Consider the following 19,289-nt stretch of genomic DNA (forward strand, 5'->3'; position numbering starts at 1 on the left):
TACCTGACCTGACTATCTGTCCTGAAATGCGACTGATTTGACCATGGAATTGACGACAGTGGGAGGGGAGAGGGAGACACGCACGCGGGAGCCACTCCCCACTGTGATGTAGCAGACTTTGTCTTAACAGAATAAAAGTCTGTTATTTCCTTCTGAAAAAGGAAGGTGTTTTTCTCCATATTATTTTTCAAACTTTTTTTTATTTTTTTTATTTAAATGCTGCATTAACTTTTCAAATGGACATAGGGACAAGGTTAAGTATACATTTAGCAAAGGAATTACCCTGCTCCATGCTCTTTAAGTCATCTCCACTGTGTAAACCCTAAGTCATCCCATCGTCATCGTCCCAATTTCCCCCCAGGGATCATTAAAGTCTTTCTGATTCTGATTCTGATACTGATCTCCATCGTATAAGCCTCTAAGTCAGTGCTGACCAATTTGGGGCCCGCGGGCCTGTTTGTTTTGGCCCGCCACGGATTTGGGGAAAAAAAATCTTTTTTTCTTTTGTTTTTTTCTTTTGTTTTAAAAATAAAAGAATAATTTTTATCCCCATTAGTGCTAATTTACTTTTATTTATCCTGGTTGCTACTCCACCCTCTGCCGATCTGGGATCTGGGAGAGCCGAAACTGGCTCCATGCTTCCTCCGAGACATGGGCAGTTAGCCAGCCACTTCTTTTTCACCTGACAGGGCAAGCTTCACTGGTAGAACATAGCACGTGGGAGGTTCACGCTATTCCAACCGGTTCCCCTCCCTCTGAACAGGTGCCCCTAATGACCTCAGTGCAAGATAATGCAACTCGGGCAAGTTATCAGATATCTGCACTGATTGCAAAGGGTGGACGAGCTTTTTCATGTGGTGACTTTGTGAAACAGATTTAGAATGTTAATTTTCTATGAAACACAATACATTTTAATGTAATTCCAGAACCTCCACCCAGATTGAGTTTTGGCCCTTCATGGGAAATAATTTGGGCACCCCTGCTCTAAGTCATCTCCACTGTATAAACCCTTTTGGGGGAAGATCCGGATTCGGATTCCGGACTCCTCATCGTACAATTCGGTTCACCATACAAACCCCTAAGTCATCCAAGTCCAGCGCCAAGTCAAGTCACTAAGTCACCCAGGCCAAGTTGGGAACCCCTAAGTCACTAAGTCACCAACCCCTAAGTCATCCAAGTCCAGCGCCAAGTTGGGAAGCGCCAGCCGTAAGTCACTAAGTCACCTACCCCTAAGTCACTAAGTCACCAACCCCTAAGTCATCCTAACTTCTGGAAATTAGATCTTCCTTTTGGGGGATTCTCTCTAGCCCAAATAGATGCCGCTCTCTCGCCTAAAGAGGAGCGCCATCTACAATGGAGTCATACGCCAAAGTACTTGCCATGTACGCCACTTGCTAAATAAAGTCCCTTGTTAAACACTTACCGACCGGTCTCTCATGATTGAAGTGAGGTTTCCATACCAAATTTCAAGCTGAGAGAGCGGTCGTCATATCTGTATTACCTGATCAGCCCGTGATGTCAGTCAAGCCCTAGCGTGACGTCAGGCATGACATCAGTTGTCTTCAGTTCATGACATCAGGCATGACGTCAGTCCTCCCTAGTATATATAGCAAGGGTTCTACGTCACCCCCCACTCTGGCGGATCACAGCAGCAGTCGGCATCGCGGCTGTTCATTCCCCCTGAAACCATCCTCTGAAGCCATCATTTCACACTATATCTGCAGACCGGATCAGCATTCCAAGTCGTCATTACCCCTGGATCACCCACGGGTATATATATATATATATATATATATATATATATATATATATACCGTATACATATATATATATATATATACATATATATATATATATATATACTAGCAATGTTCCCAGCATTGCCCGGGCTAAATAGGCACAAAGCAATACAACTGTGTATTTTGCTTGGCCGGAAATGATGGTGGTGTCCAGATGGTTTCCAGGATTATACAACCTGCCTTAATGGTCATAACCCACTGCCGTGCAATGGGGGAGCCCTCGCTGGCGACGCTAAACTTTTAGCTAACCTGTTCGCATCCATGTTGGCAATGGCATCCCAAGTATCATCATACTATTATGGGATGCGATGCGAACAGTTGTATTATGGGATGTGCGTTTCCCAGGCAATGTCACATGTTGACACGTTTTGGAACAGCGCTGCACACTGGCAAAATGCTTATTTTCTTTTTTTTTCCACAACAATAGTGCAGTGGGTTGGGTTTGTGTGCTACTGTTCGTGTGTGTTATACTGTTCTGTGCATGGGGGTTAACTGTGGGATCGACATGTCTGTGGGGATTTACGGGGGGTCTGTGAAGGCGACATTTAGCCAGTGGGGGGGGGGGAGAGAGGGGTTCACCTGTGATTGGCTGGGGGGGAGGGGAGCTGTGAGAGCGGGGGACAGCTCGGCGAGTTGGTGTGTGGAACCTGAGAGGGAAGGCTGTGTGGGTGTGAAGAGCGGAGAAGCTAGGAGAGTTAGCGGGGTTTTGGGTGTGTGTTGTGGGGTTTGTTTTGGCGTGGGCTACGGCTGACAGTGGCCCTGGAACGTGTGTTAACAGAATAAAGTGCGGTGACTAGATCCTGACTCTCGCCTGGTTCCTGACAATGCTACACTGGCGTCAGAAGTTAAAACTAACGACTGGAAGACTCGAGCGCGACCTGGCGTTAGCGGTTAGCTGTTTGTGTGCTAGCTGCTACAAGGACCACGTGGAATGGTGCGCCTAGAACAGGGGTGCCCACACTTTTTCAGCTTGGGAGCTACTTTTAAAATGACCAAGTCAAAGTGATCTACCAAACATATTTATTTATATATATATACACTGAGTGGAAAACAGTGGAACAGTGGAAAAACAGTGGAAACAGTGGAAAAACAGTAAAAAAAAAAAAAAAAAAAAATCCTTCCCCTCAATGCCATGCGATCGACCACACTACCTTCGCAATCGACCGGTCGATCGCGATCGACGTATTGGGCACCCCTGGCCTAGAAGAACGCCTGTCGGTGGACGGGGGGGAAAAGGAGCTACCGACCCCGGAGTTTAGCTCGGTGCTTGCTAGCATGGAGGGCCGCCTGAAGCAGGAGCTCAGCGCGCTACTTGCCAGCGTGGAGGCCCGCTTGATGCAGGAGATCAGACGGCTGTTGGAGGCGACGCCTGCCTGGGCAGAGGGGCTTATGGAGCTGCTACGGGAGGTCACGCAGCGCGGAGAGAAGCGGACGGAGGAGCCGCAAAGAGAGTGTTGGACTTGTGGGGGACATGGACACCTGGCGAGGTGGTGTCGCAGCGGTTCTGGGGGACAGACGGGGTACACGGAGCAACGATACTGGGGACGGCCGGGTGTCTGCTGGTCGTGCGGAGCCTTCGGGCATCTGTCCAGGGAGTGTCCTGAGGCTGTCGGGGAGCAGAGGACAGCGGGAGAGGAGAGACGTGCAAGCGGCTGGCAGGTGAGACTCTGCTGGTCGTGTAAGAGGCCTGGACATTTGGCCAGAGACTGCACTGAGACAGTGGAGGTCAGGGAAGAGACACGGGTTGGGGAGAGTGTGGAAAGCCGGGGGGAAGAGAACGTTGTTAGGATCGGGAGAGCGACGCTCATATTTCCAGGTGAGCAGGTGTCGCTACTAACGCCGGAGGGACCGGCACAGCCGAGCTGCGCTACGCCCCCCACGGTTGCTGTACGGGAAGCCGAGGTGGTGGTCGCGGCCGGTTGTGTTCTCCCTGCTGTCCTGAACACGCCGCCCCCTGGGGGAGGGGGACAGGAGGACGAGCGCGGGCGAGAGGCGGAGAAAGAGGGGGAGTGTTCAGATGTGGACCCGGCGGACGACATGGCCATTTGGTCGGTCGAAGCGGAGGAGTGGAAACGCAGGCAGGCGGAGGACGCGGATATCGGTCCGGTGTATACGTGCGTGGTGGCCGGACGCCGGCCCCCTGTGGAGGAGATTCGCACGTTTTCCGGTGCCACGAAAGGACTGTGGGACATGTTTGCGAAGCTGCGTCTGAGTGAAGATGGGGTTTTGGGGAGGGGGGAGCACGGGAAAAGAGGGTTCCAGACGGTTGTACCCAGCTCCCTCCGAGGGCTGGTACTGCGGTGGGCGCACAAGGGCCTCGGCTGTCTCAGGCATCGCGGGCCTGAGGAGACGCTCCGCCGTGTTCGTGGGGGACACTACTGGGGCAAACACAAGGAGGATGTGCGGAACTACTGCAGTGCGTGTGATGACTGTGGGACACAGGGGGGGGGGGGCCGAGGAGAGTCACCTGGCGGAGGAGTGACCCCACTGGGGGGGGGGGGAGGGACTAGTGTGCTTCTGGTGGGCCAGAAGCTTTGATGTGAGGGGGAAGTGTAGCGAGTTGGGTTTGTGTGCTACTGTTCGTGTGTGTTATACTGTTCTGTGCATGGGGGTTAACTGTGGGATCGACATGTCTGTGGGGATTTACGGGGGGTCTGTGAAGGCGACATTTAGCCAGTGGGGGGGGGGTGAGAGAGGGGTTCACCTGTGATTGGCTGGGGGGGAGGGGAGCTGTGAGAGCGGGGGACAGCTCGGCGGGTTGGTGTGTGGAACCTGAGAGGGAAGGCTCTGTGGGTGTGAAGAGCGGAGAAGCTAGGAGAGTTAGCGGGGTTTTGGGTGTGTGTTGTGGGGTTTGTTTTGGCGTGGGCTACGGCTGACAGTGGCCCTGGAACGTGTGTTAACAGACTAAAGTGCGGTGACTAGATCCTGACTCTCGCCTGGTTCCTGACAATGCTACAATAACAAGACAAGAAACCCGTCAGACACACACACACAAAAACAAACCAACAAAACTAAAAGACATAGGGTACATATTAGGGCTGTCAGCGTTAACGCGTTAATCGCAATGCGATTAAGGGCCGACCATAACGCGCAATTCTTTTTTATCACGTTACCCGTACTTGTAGTCAAGCCGGTCGCAGCGGTCTCCTGTCTCCTGCCTGTGCAGGCATGGAAGAGAAAGACAGCAATATGCTTCTAAATGGCTCGTTTTACTTTAAAAAACTCCCAAATGGCACAGTGGACAAGTCAACAGTAGTTTGCACCTTGTGTAAAATGGAATTAACCTCTTGCATGGCACCGTAACCCCGGCGTTACGTTTCTGATTTTTTGCTGTTCATCTGTCATTTATGTGATTAATTAGGTAGTTAATTCTGAATAATGCTGTTCATGCTACATACCAAATTAACCGGCTGAATCTTGCGCATTGAACCATGTCTTCCTTTTTCAGATCAGATCAACACAGCAGAAGTTATAGCTGTCTTTGTACAAAGACAAAGACAACATTTCAGATTATTTGGCTTTTTCAAATGGCTTTTTATAATGGCTTTTTGGAAATCCGCCTAGGTATCTCCCTACAAAAACCACTGCCAAATACTCATGTTTTGGTATTTTTTCATCTTCTTTGAGTTGGGATGTGGTAAGGCCTAAATACAACAACCACAGGTAACTGTTTACACTCTAAAAGTGTTTTTTATTCTAGGCGAGAATCAACCACTGTGTTTGAGCTGGTGTTACTCAGGGTCAGTAACACATAGAGTCATTCTGACACTTGGACCAGAAACTTCAAAGTCTTACCTTTCAGAAAAGGTCAGGCAGTTGTCTGTAACCCTAGCGGTTCAGCCACAGTAAGCATTTTAGTTTGGGTATGTCGTTTTCACCATTTTATTCAGAAATAGGTGGCTTTAGAATTAAAATATCACCGAAGTACATCGAATTTGAGCTATCACCTAAAAGCTAAGCATAACGGAGAAGCTAGTGGCCAGCTAGCTAGCGCGAGACTCATCACTCATTCTTCCTTCAGAGTCTCGGATGCGCCGGTCCACTAACCACTGGGAGGTCGGCTCCAATGGCTTCACGCGATATACACGTTATCAATATACACAGTTTCCAATACTTTTCCATTATTCACATGGAAGTGCCAAAGTTTTTAGCTCAGACACAGCCTTCTTCGGCTGTGTCATTTTGGGTTTCGACTGCTCCACAGCGCCGCCGCCGGAAGTATTGGTTCTGGAGCGTGTACTGCACTGTTTACAATTTTGCATTTATTTTCTATTCAAGATATATTTTGTAGACATTGTTACCTCCTGTCTACATTGCACTTCTATTGAATTGAAAATAAATCTAAAATTCAAGATCACAAAGTACATTTATTTGCATTCATTTGATTCCCAATCACGACATACTGGTAAGAATTATTAATATCTAATTAAAAATGCTTTGAAATGCAAAATAATGGCATTTTAAACATGCAATACAAAGATACGATTAATCGCGATTAACTATAGCCGCTTTCACACGGGCCTTGAAAGCCGCAAAATGCACGGAAAATAGGATCCGCGCCTCCGATGTGAAAGTTGTGAACGCGTGTTGGTGGGTAATTGTTGTACGCCTTTTGTTCCGCCAGTGGACCTAGTCTCAGCGCCGGGTTACCAGGCAACCCGCCTCCACTTGAAAGGGTAGGAGCGGCAAGCCGGAACAGTGCGAATGGTCAGCTCATTCATAAAAAATATTACAGGGGAAATCACCTCATGCAGCAAGAAAGACATCAGTGAAAGTAAAAAAAGTAGCCTATACAATCATGACTGCAGGGGCGCCAGGAGGAATGCTCCATGCCTGTAAGTAGGTTAGGCTTTATGCTCAAACTGACATTAGTAGGTCAAATTAATAGATATAATAATATGCTTCAGAGGACTATAGCTGTCTGTGGCGAGTTGGTCTGAGGATATTCCCTCTGGAAACCAGCTCCAGAACTGCAATCTGTCTAGCTAGCCACTTGTGCATTCCCTTACAAAAACTACTAACGTTATAGTAGTCATGTGCATTTATAGCCTATACTATTCCCCGGACGAACGTTATGCAGACTGCAGCTGCTCTTTCAGAACGGAGTACGGATGCTAATTAGGCTACTTAATGGGAATAATTTGCTTTACACAAAACTGGAACCAAAAGATAAGAATTAGCCTTGTACCTAAGAATTAGCCTTGTACCTAATAGGCTACATGATGGTGCATCCATAAAGTCGATCAGATGAATATTGAAAGCCTTGTTACCATGCTGCATGTGGACAACACTTTTCTGTTTTATTAGTTTGATCCTTAACGAGCGCAGCTGCACGTTGTTGGCTGGCATACATACATCGGCGATGTTTGGTTGTTGAATTAATTCGTTCATCATAGAGTAGCCTGGGCTACACTAACCTATGAAAATATTAATTCGGGCTAGGAGGAGCTGTGTGGAAATGCCTCCGCTCGCCTTTCAATCCGGGAGCGGTGGATGTCACTTGAAAGTACACCCCAGGACGGGAATGTGGCGGTGCTGCTTGGCTGTGTGTGAAAGCAATTTCTGTGGCGAGGCTGCCGGCTTTGCGGGCCTTCTGAACTGCAATTTTGCGCGATCTGTGTGTGAAAGCGGCTTGTAGTTAATCGCAAGATTACTCGCGATTAAGAAAATTAATCGTTTGACAGCCCTAGTACATATTTATATCGGAATTCGACATTACAACGTAGCTACCAGCCGTATAATGTGCTTATGTGCTCATGAGAAATGTGCCTGAGATCCAATGCAAGGGGTCCATGAGAGACCAGTCAGGCGACTCATCTGTCACCCCTAACCTCAACGAGGTAGGCTAGGAACGGGTCCCAAATGGTTGAAAACTTTTAAAGTGAATTGGTCCTCAGGAACCTAAGTCTCATATCCGTATAACAGAGGTCATGTCAGCCAACCACAATTGGAAAGTAAAAAAATTCCTTCAAAATATTTTTTTTGGCAACAGTTGTCCCCTGTTTCAGAGACTGCTGCACAGCTGTAGGGAAGTTCAGAGAGGACTCCGAGCAGCTGAAGATGGCGAGTTCTGTCTCCGGCTGCAGGGTCATTTTGTAGGCTTTGGAGTACCAGTCAAATATTTTGGCACACAATTCTGTTAGTGAAGGGCAGAACCAGAAGGCATGGGACAGAGTGCCCTCCGAGACCTGACACCTGTCACACAGCGGCGAGACAGAGTGGAAGATCCTGTGCAATTTATGGTTGGAATAGTGAAGCCGGTGAGTGACTTTACATTGAATCAGCTGGTGTCTGCTATTAACTGAGCAGAGCTGTACCACAGACTCCTTTCCCATATAACGTCAGATAAATCAATACCATGTTCCCCCTGCCACGCTTCTCATTTACATGGACATTATGATCCTCCCCCCATTGAGATCTTGGCTCCACCCCTTTCCAAGATGGTGGCAGCTGTGTTTTGTCCTGTGTCTCTGATGAGTGTTTGTCTTTGAAATTTGGTTTTAATCAGGAATTTTAGCCTCTTGGGAACCAGTTTTATTGTTTTTAGAGTTTGTGCATTGACTACTGAGTAGTTTTTGGAACCTATACTCCATTCCTCTGCACTTTTGGACAACATCTGGTGAGAATTGCTGTACTCACTCTAGCTTAGCTACCAGCTTAGCTACCAGGCCACACCTAGATCTCAGCACTGAGCATGCAGCCCATTTACCAAGCCTAGCCAAGGCCTCAGCACTGAGCAGCAACATTTTGCACTTTTGGTCTACATCTGGTGTGAATTGTTAGTGCTGACTTACTGGATTCACTACAGTAGCAGCCTAGCTACCAGGCCAGGCCTCAGCACTGAGCATCCGCCCATCTACCAGGCCAGGCATCAGCACTGAGCATCAATCCATCTACCAGGCCAGGCCCAGGCCTCAGCACTGAGCATCAATCCATCTACCAGGCCAGGCCTCAGCACTGAGCATCAATCCATCTACCAGGCCAGGCCCAGGCCTCAGCACTGAGCATCAATCCATCTACCAGGCCAGGCCCAGGCCTGAGCACTGAGCACCAGCCCATCTACCAGGCCAGGCCCAGGCCTCAGCACTGAGCACCAGCCCATCTACCAGGCCAGGCCCAGGCCTCAGCACTGAGCATCAGCCCATCTACCAGGCCAGGCCCAGGCCTCAGCACTGAGCACCAGTCCATCTACCAGACCAGGCCTCAGCACTGAGCACCAGCCCATCTACCAGGCCAGGCCCAGGCCTCAGCACTGAGCACCAGCCCATCTACCAGGCCAGGCCCAGGCCTCAGCACTGAGCACCAGCCCATCTACAGGGGGTATCGGGTACCTCTTCATCTTCCTCTGAAATCTACTGAACTATAAGACAATGAAATTCCCTTTTGCGTTGTTCATTGCGCTCTCGCTGTGGAACTATCGGGAGAATGTACTTTTGTTCTCCTCAACAAAACTGTGTGTCAGTGGACTTGTAAGCACTTCTAACAGTGGAACAAACTCTGTCTGTTCACAACCGCATACAGACTTTGACTCCTTGTTTACTACAAAGGTTTTTGGTTTAAATCCCAACTCAAACACACTCTCGGCATCGCTAGTATCATGTTACATCTTAAGACTGGTTTTCAAAATGATTGTGTTAGCATCTGATGTTCCAAAATCTGTTATTAGAAAGCGTCATTATAGCTTTTTCACTATTCTCTGCCGTGCACTGATTGTTCTACTGCTAATTATCTCTGGTAACGTACATATCCACCCTGGTCCTGATGCAAATGTTGCTTTTCCCAATACTAATTCAACTACAAATGATCTTTGCTTTGGTGATTTCTGTGCCCGTAAAAACCTGGGTTTCCTGCACATTAATGCAAGAAGTTTATTACCAAAAATAGATCAATTGAAAGTCTGGGTTCATGGCCCTAATCCTGAGGTACTAGTCATAACTGAGACATGGTTAAGAAAGTCCATTCCTTACTCTGAATTACATCTGCCAGGTTACAATCTGTTTAGGCAAGATAGGTCTTCCAAGCGGGGGGGAGTGGCCATTTTTACCAAAGAACACCTCCAGTGCTCTATTGGCCTAGCGAAGTCTATCCCTAAACAGTTTGATTTATTAGTTGTGAACATCAAACTATCAAATAGCTACTCTTTGTCAGTGGCTGGGTGTTATCGCCCGCCATCAGCACCAGCATGTACCCTAGCTGCCTTAAGCAGCACCCTGGCCCCCTTTACCAGATCAGAGCTTCTCCTATTAGGTGACCTCAACTGGGACATGCTCAAGCCACCTGACAAAGTACTCCAGGATTTTGACTCGTTAAATCTCCATCAAATCATATCTCTACCTACTAGGTATGACCCCAAAAACCCTGAAAAGGCCACGCTGATTGATGTCATCTTCACAAACTCCCCACATATGTACCAGTCTGGTGTGTTTTGTTGTGATATTAGCGACCACTGTTGTATTGCCTGTGTTCGATCAAACTGCTCTGCTAAACAGCCTGCCCGGATCAGTCATAAACGAATCTTAAAAAACTTTAACGCTCAAGCCTTCTTACATGACCTGGCCAATGTGAAATGGTATAGAGTCAGCCTGATTCCCTCTGTAAATGATGCTTGGAAATTGTTTTGCGACCTGTTTAGTGCCATCGTTAACAAGCATGCCCCTGTCAAAAAAATAAGAATTAAAAATCGACACAGTCCCTGGTTTGACCGTGAGCTTTCAGAGCTTCTTCAACAAAAAAATGCAGCCTGGCGCAAATCACGGCTATCTGGATCCCCTACAGACTGCCTGGCATTTAGGCAAATTAGAAATAAGGCCACACAAGCTGTCCGAAAAACTAAAGCTGGCTATTTTAAAGAACAATTCTCCCTCTCTGGTTCTGACCCAAAAAGATTCTGGAAAACAGTGAGAGATCTTGAAAATAAGCCTACTACTCAGCTCCCTTTGTCACTTAATGTGGATGACATTATAGTCTCTGATAAGGCACGCATGGCCGATATTTTTAATCAGCATTTTATAAAGTCTGGCTCTATTTATGAGTCCGCAAACCCCACCCACCTGGCCAATGTGTCTCCCTTAAGCCCTCACCCCAACTCACCTGAAGCCTCACCCTATCTCCCCCCCCAGGGCTCCTGCTCCCTTACATAGCTTCACTCTACAGGCTGTCTCGGAGGGTGAGGTCCTGGATGAGCTGCTTAGACTGGACCCTAAAAAACCAGCTGGGTCTGATGAGCTGGAACCTTTCTTCTTTAAGATAGCGGCCTCCATCATCGCAGCTCCCATTGCAGATCTGTTAAACCTCTCCCTCCACACAGCGGAAATCCCACTCGCATGGAAAGCAGCTTTAGTGCGTCCCCTCTTCAAGGGAGGAGATCAGGCTGATCCAAACTGCTATAGGCCCATCTCTATACTGCCTTGTGTGTCAAAGGTGTTGGAAACACTTGTAAACAAACAACTGACTAACTACTTAGATACCTATAATATTCTCTCTGGTGATCAATCTGGTTTCCGATCTGGTTTTGGCTGTATCACTGCAACCCTCAAAGTCCTTAATGACATCACTACTGCTTTGGATGCTAAACAACATTGTGCAGCAATTTTTATTGATTTAGTTAAGGCCTTTGACACTGTCAATCACACTATCCTTGCTGGCAGACTGGCCAGTATCGGGGTCTCTGGCGTGGTTCTCCAACTACCTTACTGATAGGCTGCAATCTGTTAAAACAGAACAACTCCTCTCTCAGCCCCTCCCTGTCACTAAGGGTGTACCCCAGGGTTCAATCCTAGGCCCCACATTATTTTCAATATATATAAATAACATTGCTTCTGTTGTAGACTCATCTATTCACCTTTACGCTGATGACACAGTTCTTTATGTTGTTGGTCCCTCCCCAGACACAGTTGTTAGTTCACTTGAGAATAACTTCTTAAGGGTCCAAAAGGCCTTCTCCTCCCTAAACCTTTTGTTGAACACAGCAAAGACCAAGGTCATGTGGTTTGGTAGGAAGGGTTCTTTGCCTTCTCCCACACGAGACATCACCACCCTTGACGGGACTATCCTACAGCAGGTCACTGAGTATAAATACCTGGGTATATGGCTAGATAGCACTCTGTCTTTCTCACACCATATCAGCAGATTACAGTCTAAGGTCAAATCTAAAATTGGTATCTTGTATAGAATGCGCTCCTCCCTCACTTTCTCTGCTAAACTAACTCTTGTCCAAATGTCCATTCTTCCCATGTTGGACTATGGTGACGTTATATATAGGTCGGCATGCAAGGGCACACTTCAGAAACTTGATGCTCTCTATCACTCTACTATCCGGTTTGCTACAAACGCACCTTTCAGAACACACCATTGCACACTGTATTCCTCTGTCAACTGGCCCTCTTTGCACACCTGTCGTAATATTCACTGGTTCATGTTAATCTACAAAACCCTCCTTGGTCTGTCCCCCCCCTACCTGTGTCACTTGCTGCAAAAAGCATCTGCGGCCTACAACACCCGCTCTGCAAACCTTATTCTGTTGAAAGCTCCGAAAACAAATACTGCACTTGGTCTGTTGTCTTTCCGGTCTGCCGCAGCCAATGACTGGAACAATCTGCAAAAAACACTGAAACTGGACAAATTGATTCCCAAATTAGCTTTTAAGCAATTGATTGTGGACATTCTTGATGATACATGCAGCTGTTTCCCGACCCACTAATATCCCAGATCCCTGGTTGTAGTTTGTTTACTGTCTGTTGCATTTTTGTTCTTGCCTTGCTGTGGCTGTTGTGCTTTTTGCCTGTTTGTCTTGCTGCTTGCTGCGACTCTGTTGCCCGATGTTGGTCTGCTAGCTCGTTTTCTGTTGCGTGTGTGCTAGATTGTATAATGTTCCTTATGTAATGTCTCCTGTCACTCATAATACCTGTAAACGAATGGATGTGTTGGATATGTGCTGTTGTCCTTTTAAATGTTTTTTTTTTTTCTTCTTCTTTTAGTCCCTACCCCTCTCCCTCAAGAGGCTTGCCTTTTGTCAGGTCGCCATTGTAAATAAGAATTTGTTCTTACTGACTTGCCTGGTTAAATAAAGGTTAACACTTTGAGTGCCACGGCCCTTGGGCAAAAGGTGCTGTACTGTGCCACATAGGCCGCAATGCATTTTAATATAGCCATATCATTTTTTGTGTTCCTCTTATATGGACAACCAATAGCCTCAATGAAACTTTGAACCCTTCTGTTTCATTTTAAAAAAAAACTGTGTTTATAAACCGTTCCATTTTGGAAATACACCCCTCTGAAAAAGAGTGTTTTCGACCGAAAAGAGCATGCTGAAATTAGTTTCTGAGATAATCACATCTTTATGTTAGAAAGGCGACAGAATGAATTCTGCTTTGAGTTGAACAAAATGCGAGCCTGCTGCTGCCTGGGTGTGTGTGTACTGTCAATGGTTGTATGCTGTTAGTGCCCTGCATGCCCCACCCCCCTCCTCCTCCTCCGTGGTGGGAGGAGTCGAGTGTCTCTGCTCTGCTGCGGTTTGCTCTGAGTTTGATCTGCACTGAAAAGTCCGCTGCCTGCACCCCCCGCTTTTTTACAGCGTGTCCTCGGCTCCCAGCTGAGAATAATGTAACTTTTCATAAAGACGCTGGTGTCGCCGTGTCGGCAACTAAATCCTATGGATGGACTATCGCAGCGGACACGGATGGGGCTCAATTGTGGCAGCAGATGACTGCTGTTCACAGGCACAGCTAACGACGTTATGCTTCAAGCATATCAATGGCGATTTCCGTTTCCTCATGACTTCTTCTCTCTTTTCTCCTGGCCTTTGTCTAATCGGGAGGGCACTGTCACCACCTAAGGGTTCTGTAAAATAGGTTAGACACATTCAATAGCTCCCATATTGTAAGAGGCGATTTAAGAGGCTTAGATCGACATTCCCCCGTCAAAATATGAATTTGGAGTTATTGACGCCATTTGGCATCGCTGGCAGCCTACGGTAAATTTCGCTTAACGCCATATGGCGTCGCTGGCACTCAATGTGTTAAATAAAATAAAATAAAAATGATCTAATCCTCTCAGTTGAGGCCATGGTGCAGTTGTCAAACAGACATACAAACCTAGAGACAAGATGCCTGGAGTGAGGAGGGCTCAGCAGTACATTGAAAAAAGCATGTTCATTTGGGAGCACTTCAAAGATATGAATCTTGGATCAAACATGACTTCTGATTTGCAGGAATCTGAGCCAGTTTGTTCCTGCAACTCACTTTCTCTTCAGTAGATCAAAGGATGCAAAATGCCCATCTATGTATAGGCATTTGATGGAAATTAGCCCCATTCTCACTCCAGGCATGGTAGTTTTTGTCTGACCATGGAGGTAAAAAAGAGTGATTGAAACAAATTGGAGAGTGGACAGAAACATCTGGTAGACTCAAAACACTCCTAACTTGGTTTAGTTTTTCACCACAAAGCTTAAATTTTGTAAAGTCCCAGCCCTCTCTATCTTAGAAAATAACATGGCTGGCAGGGAGGAGTTGGCAATAGAGCTGGCCTCCATTCTCATCCACAGGGGGACCCCAAGAGTTAAACTGCCAGGAGTCATTTGGCATCTTCTATTACTAGCAACACTGTCAACACCTGTATTGTTGTATTGTAATAATATGCCATAAAGGTTTATTGAAATTGGAGGTACGGTGGTGTAGTGGTAAGCGCTATCGCCTCACAGCTCAAAGGTTGTGGGTTCGATTCCCACCTGGGGACGAGGTGAACGCTGAAGGAATGCGTGCCCGTCCGCATGTCCTCGAGTGCCCACCGCCCGGGTGGGGTCGGCAAAAGGGCCTTTCTGTGTGGAGTTTGCATGTTCTCCCCGTGCCTCCCGGGGGTTTCCTTCATATAGGAACCCCCTTCACAAAAACATGCAATATCCTGGTTGCTAATGTGGTTCCCCCTCTGGTCGTTAAGGGCGCCTGTTCAGAGGGAGGGGAACTGTTGGGAATAGCGTGATCCTCCCACGTGCTATGTCCTACCGGTGAAGCTTCCTCTGTCAGGTGAAAAGAAGCGGCTGGCTGACTGCCCATGTCTCGGAGGAAGCATGGAGCCAGTCTCGGCTCTCCCCAGATCGGCAGAGGATGGAGTAGCAACCAGGATTGAGAAATCAAGTGAGCACTAATGGGGGATAAAATGGGATAAAAAAATCGGGAAAAAAATATTATTAAAAAAAAAAAAGTTTATTGAAATTTTGGGGAGAGCAGGGGGAAACAAAAACTGGCCTGGCGGGGGCGTCGTTAGCCTATAGCGGGCCCGCCTGTAGAATAGACCCTTCTCACGGGGGCCATTTTGTGTCGAGAAGCCAGGGTAAACACAGGTGCAAGCAAAACACTAATGAGGGTTTCCAAATTCCAATCATGGAAGTTGGAAACCCTCATTAGTGTTTTGCTTGCACCTGTGTTTACCCTGGCTTCTCGACACAAAATGGCCCCCGTGAGAAGGGTCTATTGTAGGGGAAACACAGACACGGATGTGGTGTGGTTCAGCTCTCTGTTGAAGCGCAATAATATGTGCGACCTGTGAGAGGCAGTAATGCACTGCAATGCATGGAGTCTGCCGGAAAGCGGTAGAAGAAGAACAGACTCTTAAAGGGGCAGCGACGCGTCATGGCATGGTTTTGAAAGTTTGGGCATTAAATGTAGTTTCCAGCACTTTCCAGGTGGTTCCAGGACCTTCCAACCTGCCCATGTCCTTCCCCGGATGATAACCCACCTCCATGCAAATTTTCAGCCCAATCGGTCCGGCGGTGTGGGCATGTATAGACGATAGACACACAGACAGACAGACAGACAGACAGAGGGACAGACAACTTCAACTTTATTGCGTCAGGGGTCAGCAACCTTTTTTAGTATGAAGTGCCACTTTCAAAATGTCTTGTCCATCAGTGTGCCACACCAAGATTAATGACTCGCACATCAAAATTTAAATTGCCAACAGATTTGCAATTTTATTCCATCCAAAAAATCAGGACATTCAAATGTCACATCTGACTTGACTTGAACAGTAATAATCTAAAAAATATATATTAAAAAAATTATGTACACAGTTGCCATTGCAAAGTGTTTGCAAATACCAGCAAAGGTCAAAACTGTACTGAATTATTGGTCTTCAACAATAACCTAAAACAAAAATAGATAAAATATATGCACAGCTCCCATACAGTTTTTCAATGAAATCCACTCTCTTACAAAGTGGAAACTTACAAACAGGAAAGCCTCCTTAACACGTTCAGTGCCAGCGACGCCATATGGCGTCATTAGAAATTTACCGTACAGTGCCAGCGACGCCAAATGGCGTCATAACTCCAAATTGTTTTTTTGACGGGGGGGTGTCGATCTAAGCTTCTTACGTCGCCTCTAACAATATTGTAGCTATTGGAGGTCGATAACCTATTTTACAAACCCATTAGGTGGCGACAGCACTCTCCTGATCAGAGAAAAAGGAGCCAAACACACAGAAATAGTCACTGGGGAAAATGAGGAAATCGCATCGCATCCGTCCGTATGCATCGACGTGCCTCCATAAACGAGCACAACGCCAGCTGTGCCCCCAGCAGCAGCATCCGCTGTCACAACTGAGCACCTCCATGTACGCTGCAACAGCACATTCACATAATCAGCCTTATTATTCCGAACTGGAAGCATGCGAGCCCGTGACAAACACACGCGGAACCAAAAAGCTGAATGTCGCGCACCATTCACTGTGTGTGCGCAGCAAACTCAGCAGAGACTGAGAGCCACCAGACACATAAGACACACCCAGGAGGCGTGTGCAGTTGAGGGGGGGGGGGGGGGGGGAGCACGCAGAGCAGCAGAGCAGCATACACTTCACCCAGACAGACCCAGACATCAGAAAATTAGCTTCAGAGTCAGTGATGTGCTTGAAATGTTTAATTTCACAAAAGGCTCATTATCTCAGCTCGTAGAAAAAAAGGGATGTTTTTGCTTCAATCAAGCTATCTTCTCCGGCTCATAACTAAAGAACGGAAAATGGGATCAATAAACTTTTTTTTGCAGGTGATAGAAGAGAGTCTCATCGTTATTTGTGCGTGTTCAGTGTTTACATAGTAATTATTAAAAAAATTATATGACTGTTTTAAAATGCATTGCGGCCTATGTGGCACAGCAAGCAACCTTTTGCCCAAGGGCCGTGGCACTCAAAGTGTTAATGTATTCGCCATCGGTGAACGGTTTGCCATGTTTTGCAATGCAATGAGCAGTGGTGGTTTTTAGCAGTGACAAAGGTTTTGAGGGTGTTTGTTTACCGTACCTGGACACAGAACGTTTTACAGATTCAGCCCTGTCTGTCTCATCCTTGAAGACGTTCTCTTGTTTCATGTCAAAATGGCGTTTAACACTTGTCGTTCGGCACACAACACTTTCCAGACATAAGGTGCACACAGCACGGTCATTCGCACAAGTTGTCCTCTGTCCACGATGGCTGGAAAGGCCTGGATCTTTTAGCCAGAGGACCTGCCATTGTTTGTCTTTAGCGCGTAGCACTATCTGAGTTCTGCTGCTGGTCAGCTGTGTATCTGGAATGTATGGAATGCAAGGAGGCAACCCACCAATCAGAGGCTGTGGCGCTACCGTAAAGACCCTAAATAACAAGCCGTGCAACTGCAAATGGTTGTGAAATAGGTAATTTTGCAAGGCGCGTCAACGTTTCTACAAAAACACTCAAATGCTGCTGTGCACTGGCGTGTCACTGGTTAACACACACAGACACATGCACGAACACACATATACACAGACACAATCGTTCATGTTTGAGGGACACACACCTTTACTGAGCCGCTGCTGGAGAACTCTGCGAAGTATTCTCAACTCTGGATTATCACCAGTGTCAGCTGCATTACACCATCTACCCTCTCTGTCTCTCAGACCGAATCGCCCAGAACAGGAAGTCCATCGTGTGTCCGATGATCGACGTGATTGACCACGACAACTTTGGATATGAGACGCAGGCGGGGGATGCCATGCGAGGGGCGTTCGACTGGGAGATGTACTACAAACGCATCCCCATCCCTCCAGAGCTGCAGAAGGACGACCCCAGCGAGCCTTTTGAGTGAGTGCAGCTTTGTTTTGCCATAAAATTATGCCACTTGTCGGAGGCTGTTATCCAGATTACCTTGCAGTAGCATGAGTCCATACGTTTGTAGAAGGCTGGCCCCACTGGGAGTCTAAACCCTGTAGCGATTGAGCTACACAGGACCTTGTAACCTTGATTTATTCAGAGAAGGGTTTGCTGAGTACACAGTGCTCTCTGTCAGTGCTGGCCTGCTTTCACATTCATACACACATTCACACCTGGGAGCTGCCCGTAGACTCACTACAACAGAGCAGTTCAGGGCTAATGGAGGCCTTTCAGGTGATGTAACACACCCTCCAGCAGCCTTAGTGGAGGTCTTCACCTCTTCATTTGGAAACAGATCTACCTTAGGCTATAAGACTATTCACTTTTACCTTGAACATTTCTGAATTGACCTACACCCAGGTAACTTTTTGTTGTTGTTGTTGTTGCTTGCTTGACCACACCAGCACCTGATGCTGCCAGCAGGTTTGTTTTCACAGAACCATCTGGGAACATGCTCGGCAAAGGGAGCAGGCACTTTTCAAAAAGCTACTTGGCTACTTGGATGAACAATCTGTCTATCTTCTCACTGTCACCACACCTAAATCCCGCCCGTAGCTGCCTCATAGGATGCTGATTGGTCCGAACCACTGGTGTTTCGGCCTCAAAGCAATAGGCCCTCTTCACAGTGGCCATTTTGAGTCGAGAAGACAGGGTAAACACAGGTGCAAGCAAAACAATAATGAGGGCTTCCAACTTCCAAACATGGAAGACAGTAATGAGGGTTTCCAACTTCCAATGATGGAAGTTGGAAACTCTCATTACTGGTTTGCTTGCACCTGTGTTCCCCCTGCCTTTTCGGCACGTCTGCCGTGAAAAGGGCCCATTGGTTGGAGCGTGGCAAGATGGAGTTGTTGTGTGATAGTGATCTCAAAATCCAGCTGCCTTGCAAGGTAATACCAGTGGGGCCAGCCTAATAAACGCAAAGTCGCTGAGTGACTGACTGAGGGGCGTAAATGTTAACTAATAACCCCACTAATTTAGGGAAACAGTGAATTAAGACACATTGCAGGCAGACCACAGTGCAAGTGCAACTGCTTAATGTCAAATAACATTCATGTATTCTGCCTTTGAGTCCTTGAGCAAGACACTGAAGCCATTCTCACCCATTGTAAGGCTTATTGCCTAATTACTAAAATGTAAAATGACGTGGGGAAAAATGCATGAATTTATACTTCATACTGTACTATTAGGGTTAGGGTTATACATGCAACAGAGCATAGCGGTATTATATAAAATGGGATGCAGTTGATGGGGTTAAAGTGAGTAAGCTAGTTTAAGAGCATTTTAAGAGCAGTTTTTAACTCTGTGATGGAGTCCAGTATGCAGAGAGTCCCA

At 47.1% G+C, this 19,289-nt stretch overlaps 1 protein-coding gene across 1 annotated transcript in view; it reads left to right on the top strand.

Annotated features, from left to right (window-relative positions):
• The window catches only part of galnt10 (UDP-N-acetyl-alpha-D-galactosamine:polypeptide N-acetylgalactosaminyltransferase 10 (GalNAc-T10)), a 538,666-nt gene that overhangs the window by 330,432 nt on the left and 188,945 nt on the right, over positions 1-19,289 (top strand). The window contains exon 6 of the mRNA XM_083647820.1: positions 17,702-17,885. Within this exon, the coding sequence (XP_083503946.1) occupies positions 17,702-17,885 (184 nt within the window). The remainder of the gene's footprint in view (positions 1-17,701; positions 17,886-19,289) is intronic.

The sequence above is a fragment of the Poromitra crassiceps genome (assembly GCF_964638095.1).
Source record: "Poromitra crassiceps genome assembly, chromosome: 1".
Lineage (NCBI taxonomy): Eukaryota > Metazoa > Chordata > Actinopteri > Beryciformes > Melamphaidae > Poromitra > Poromitra crassiceps.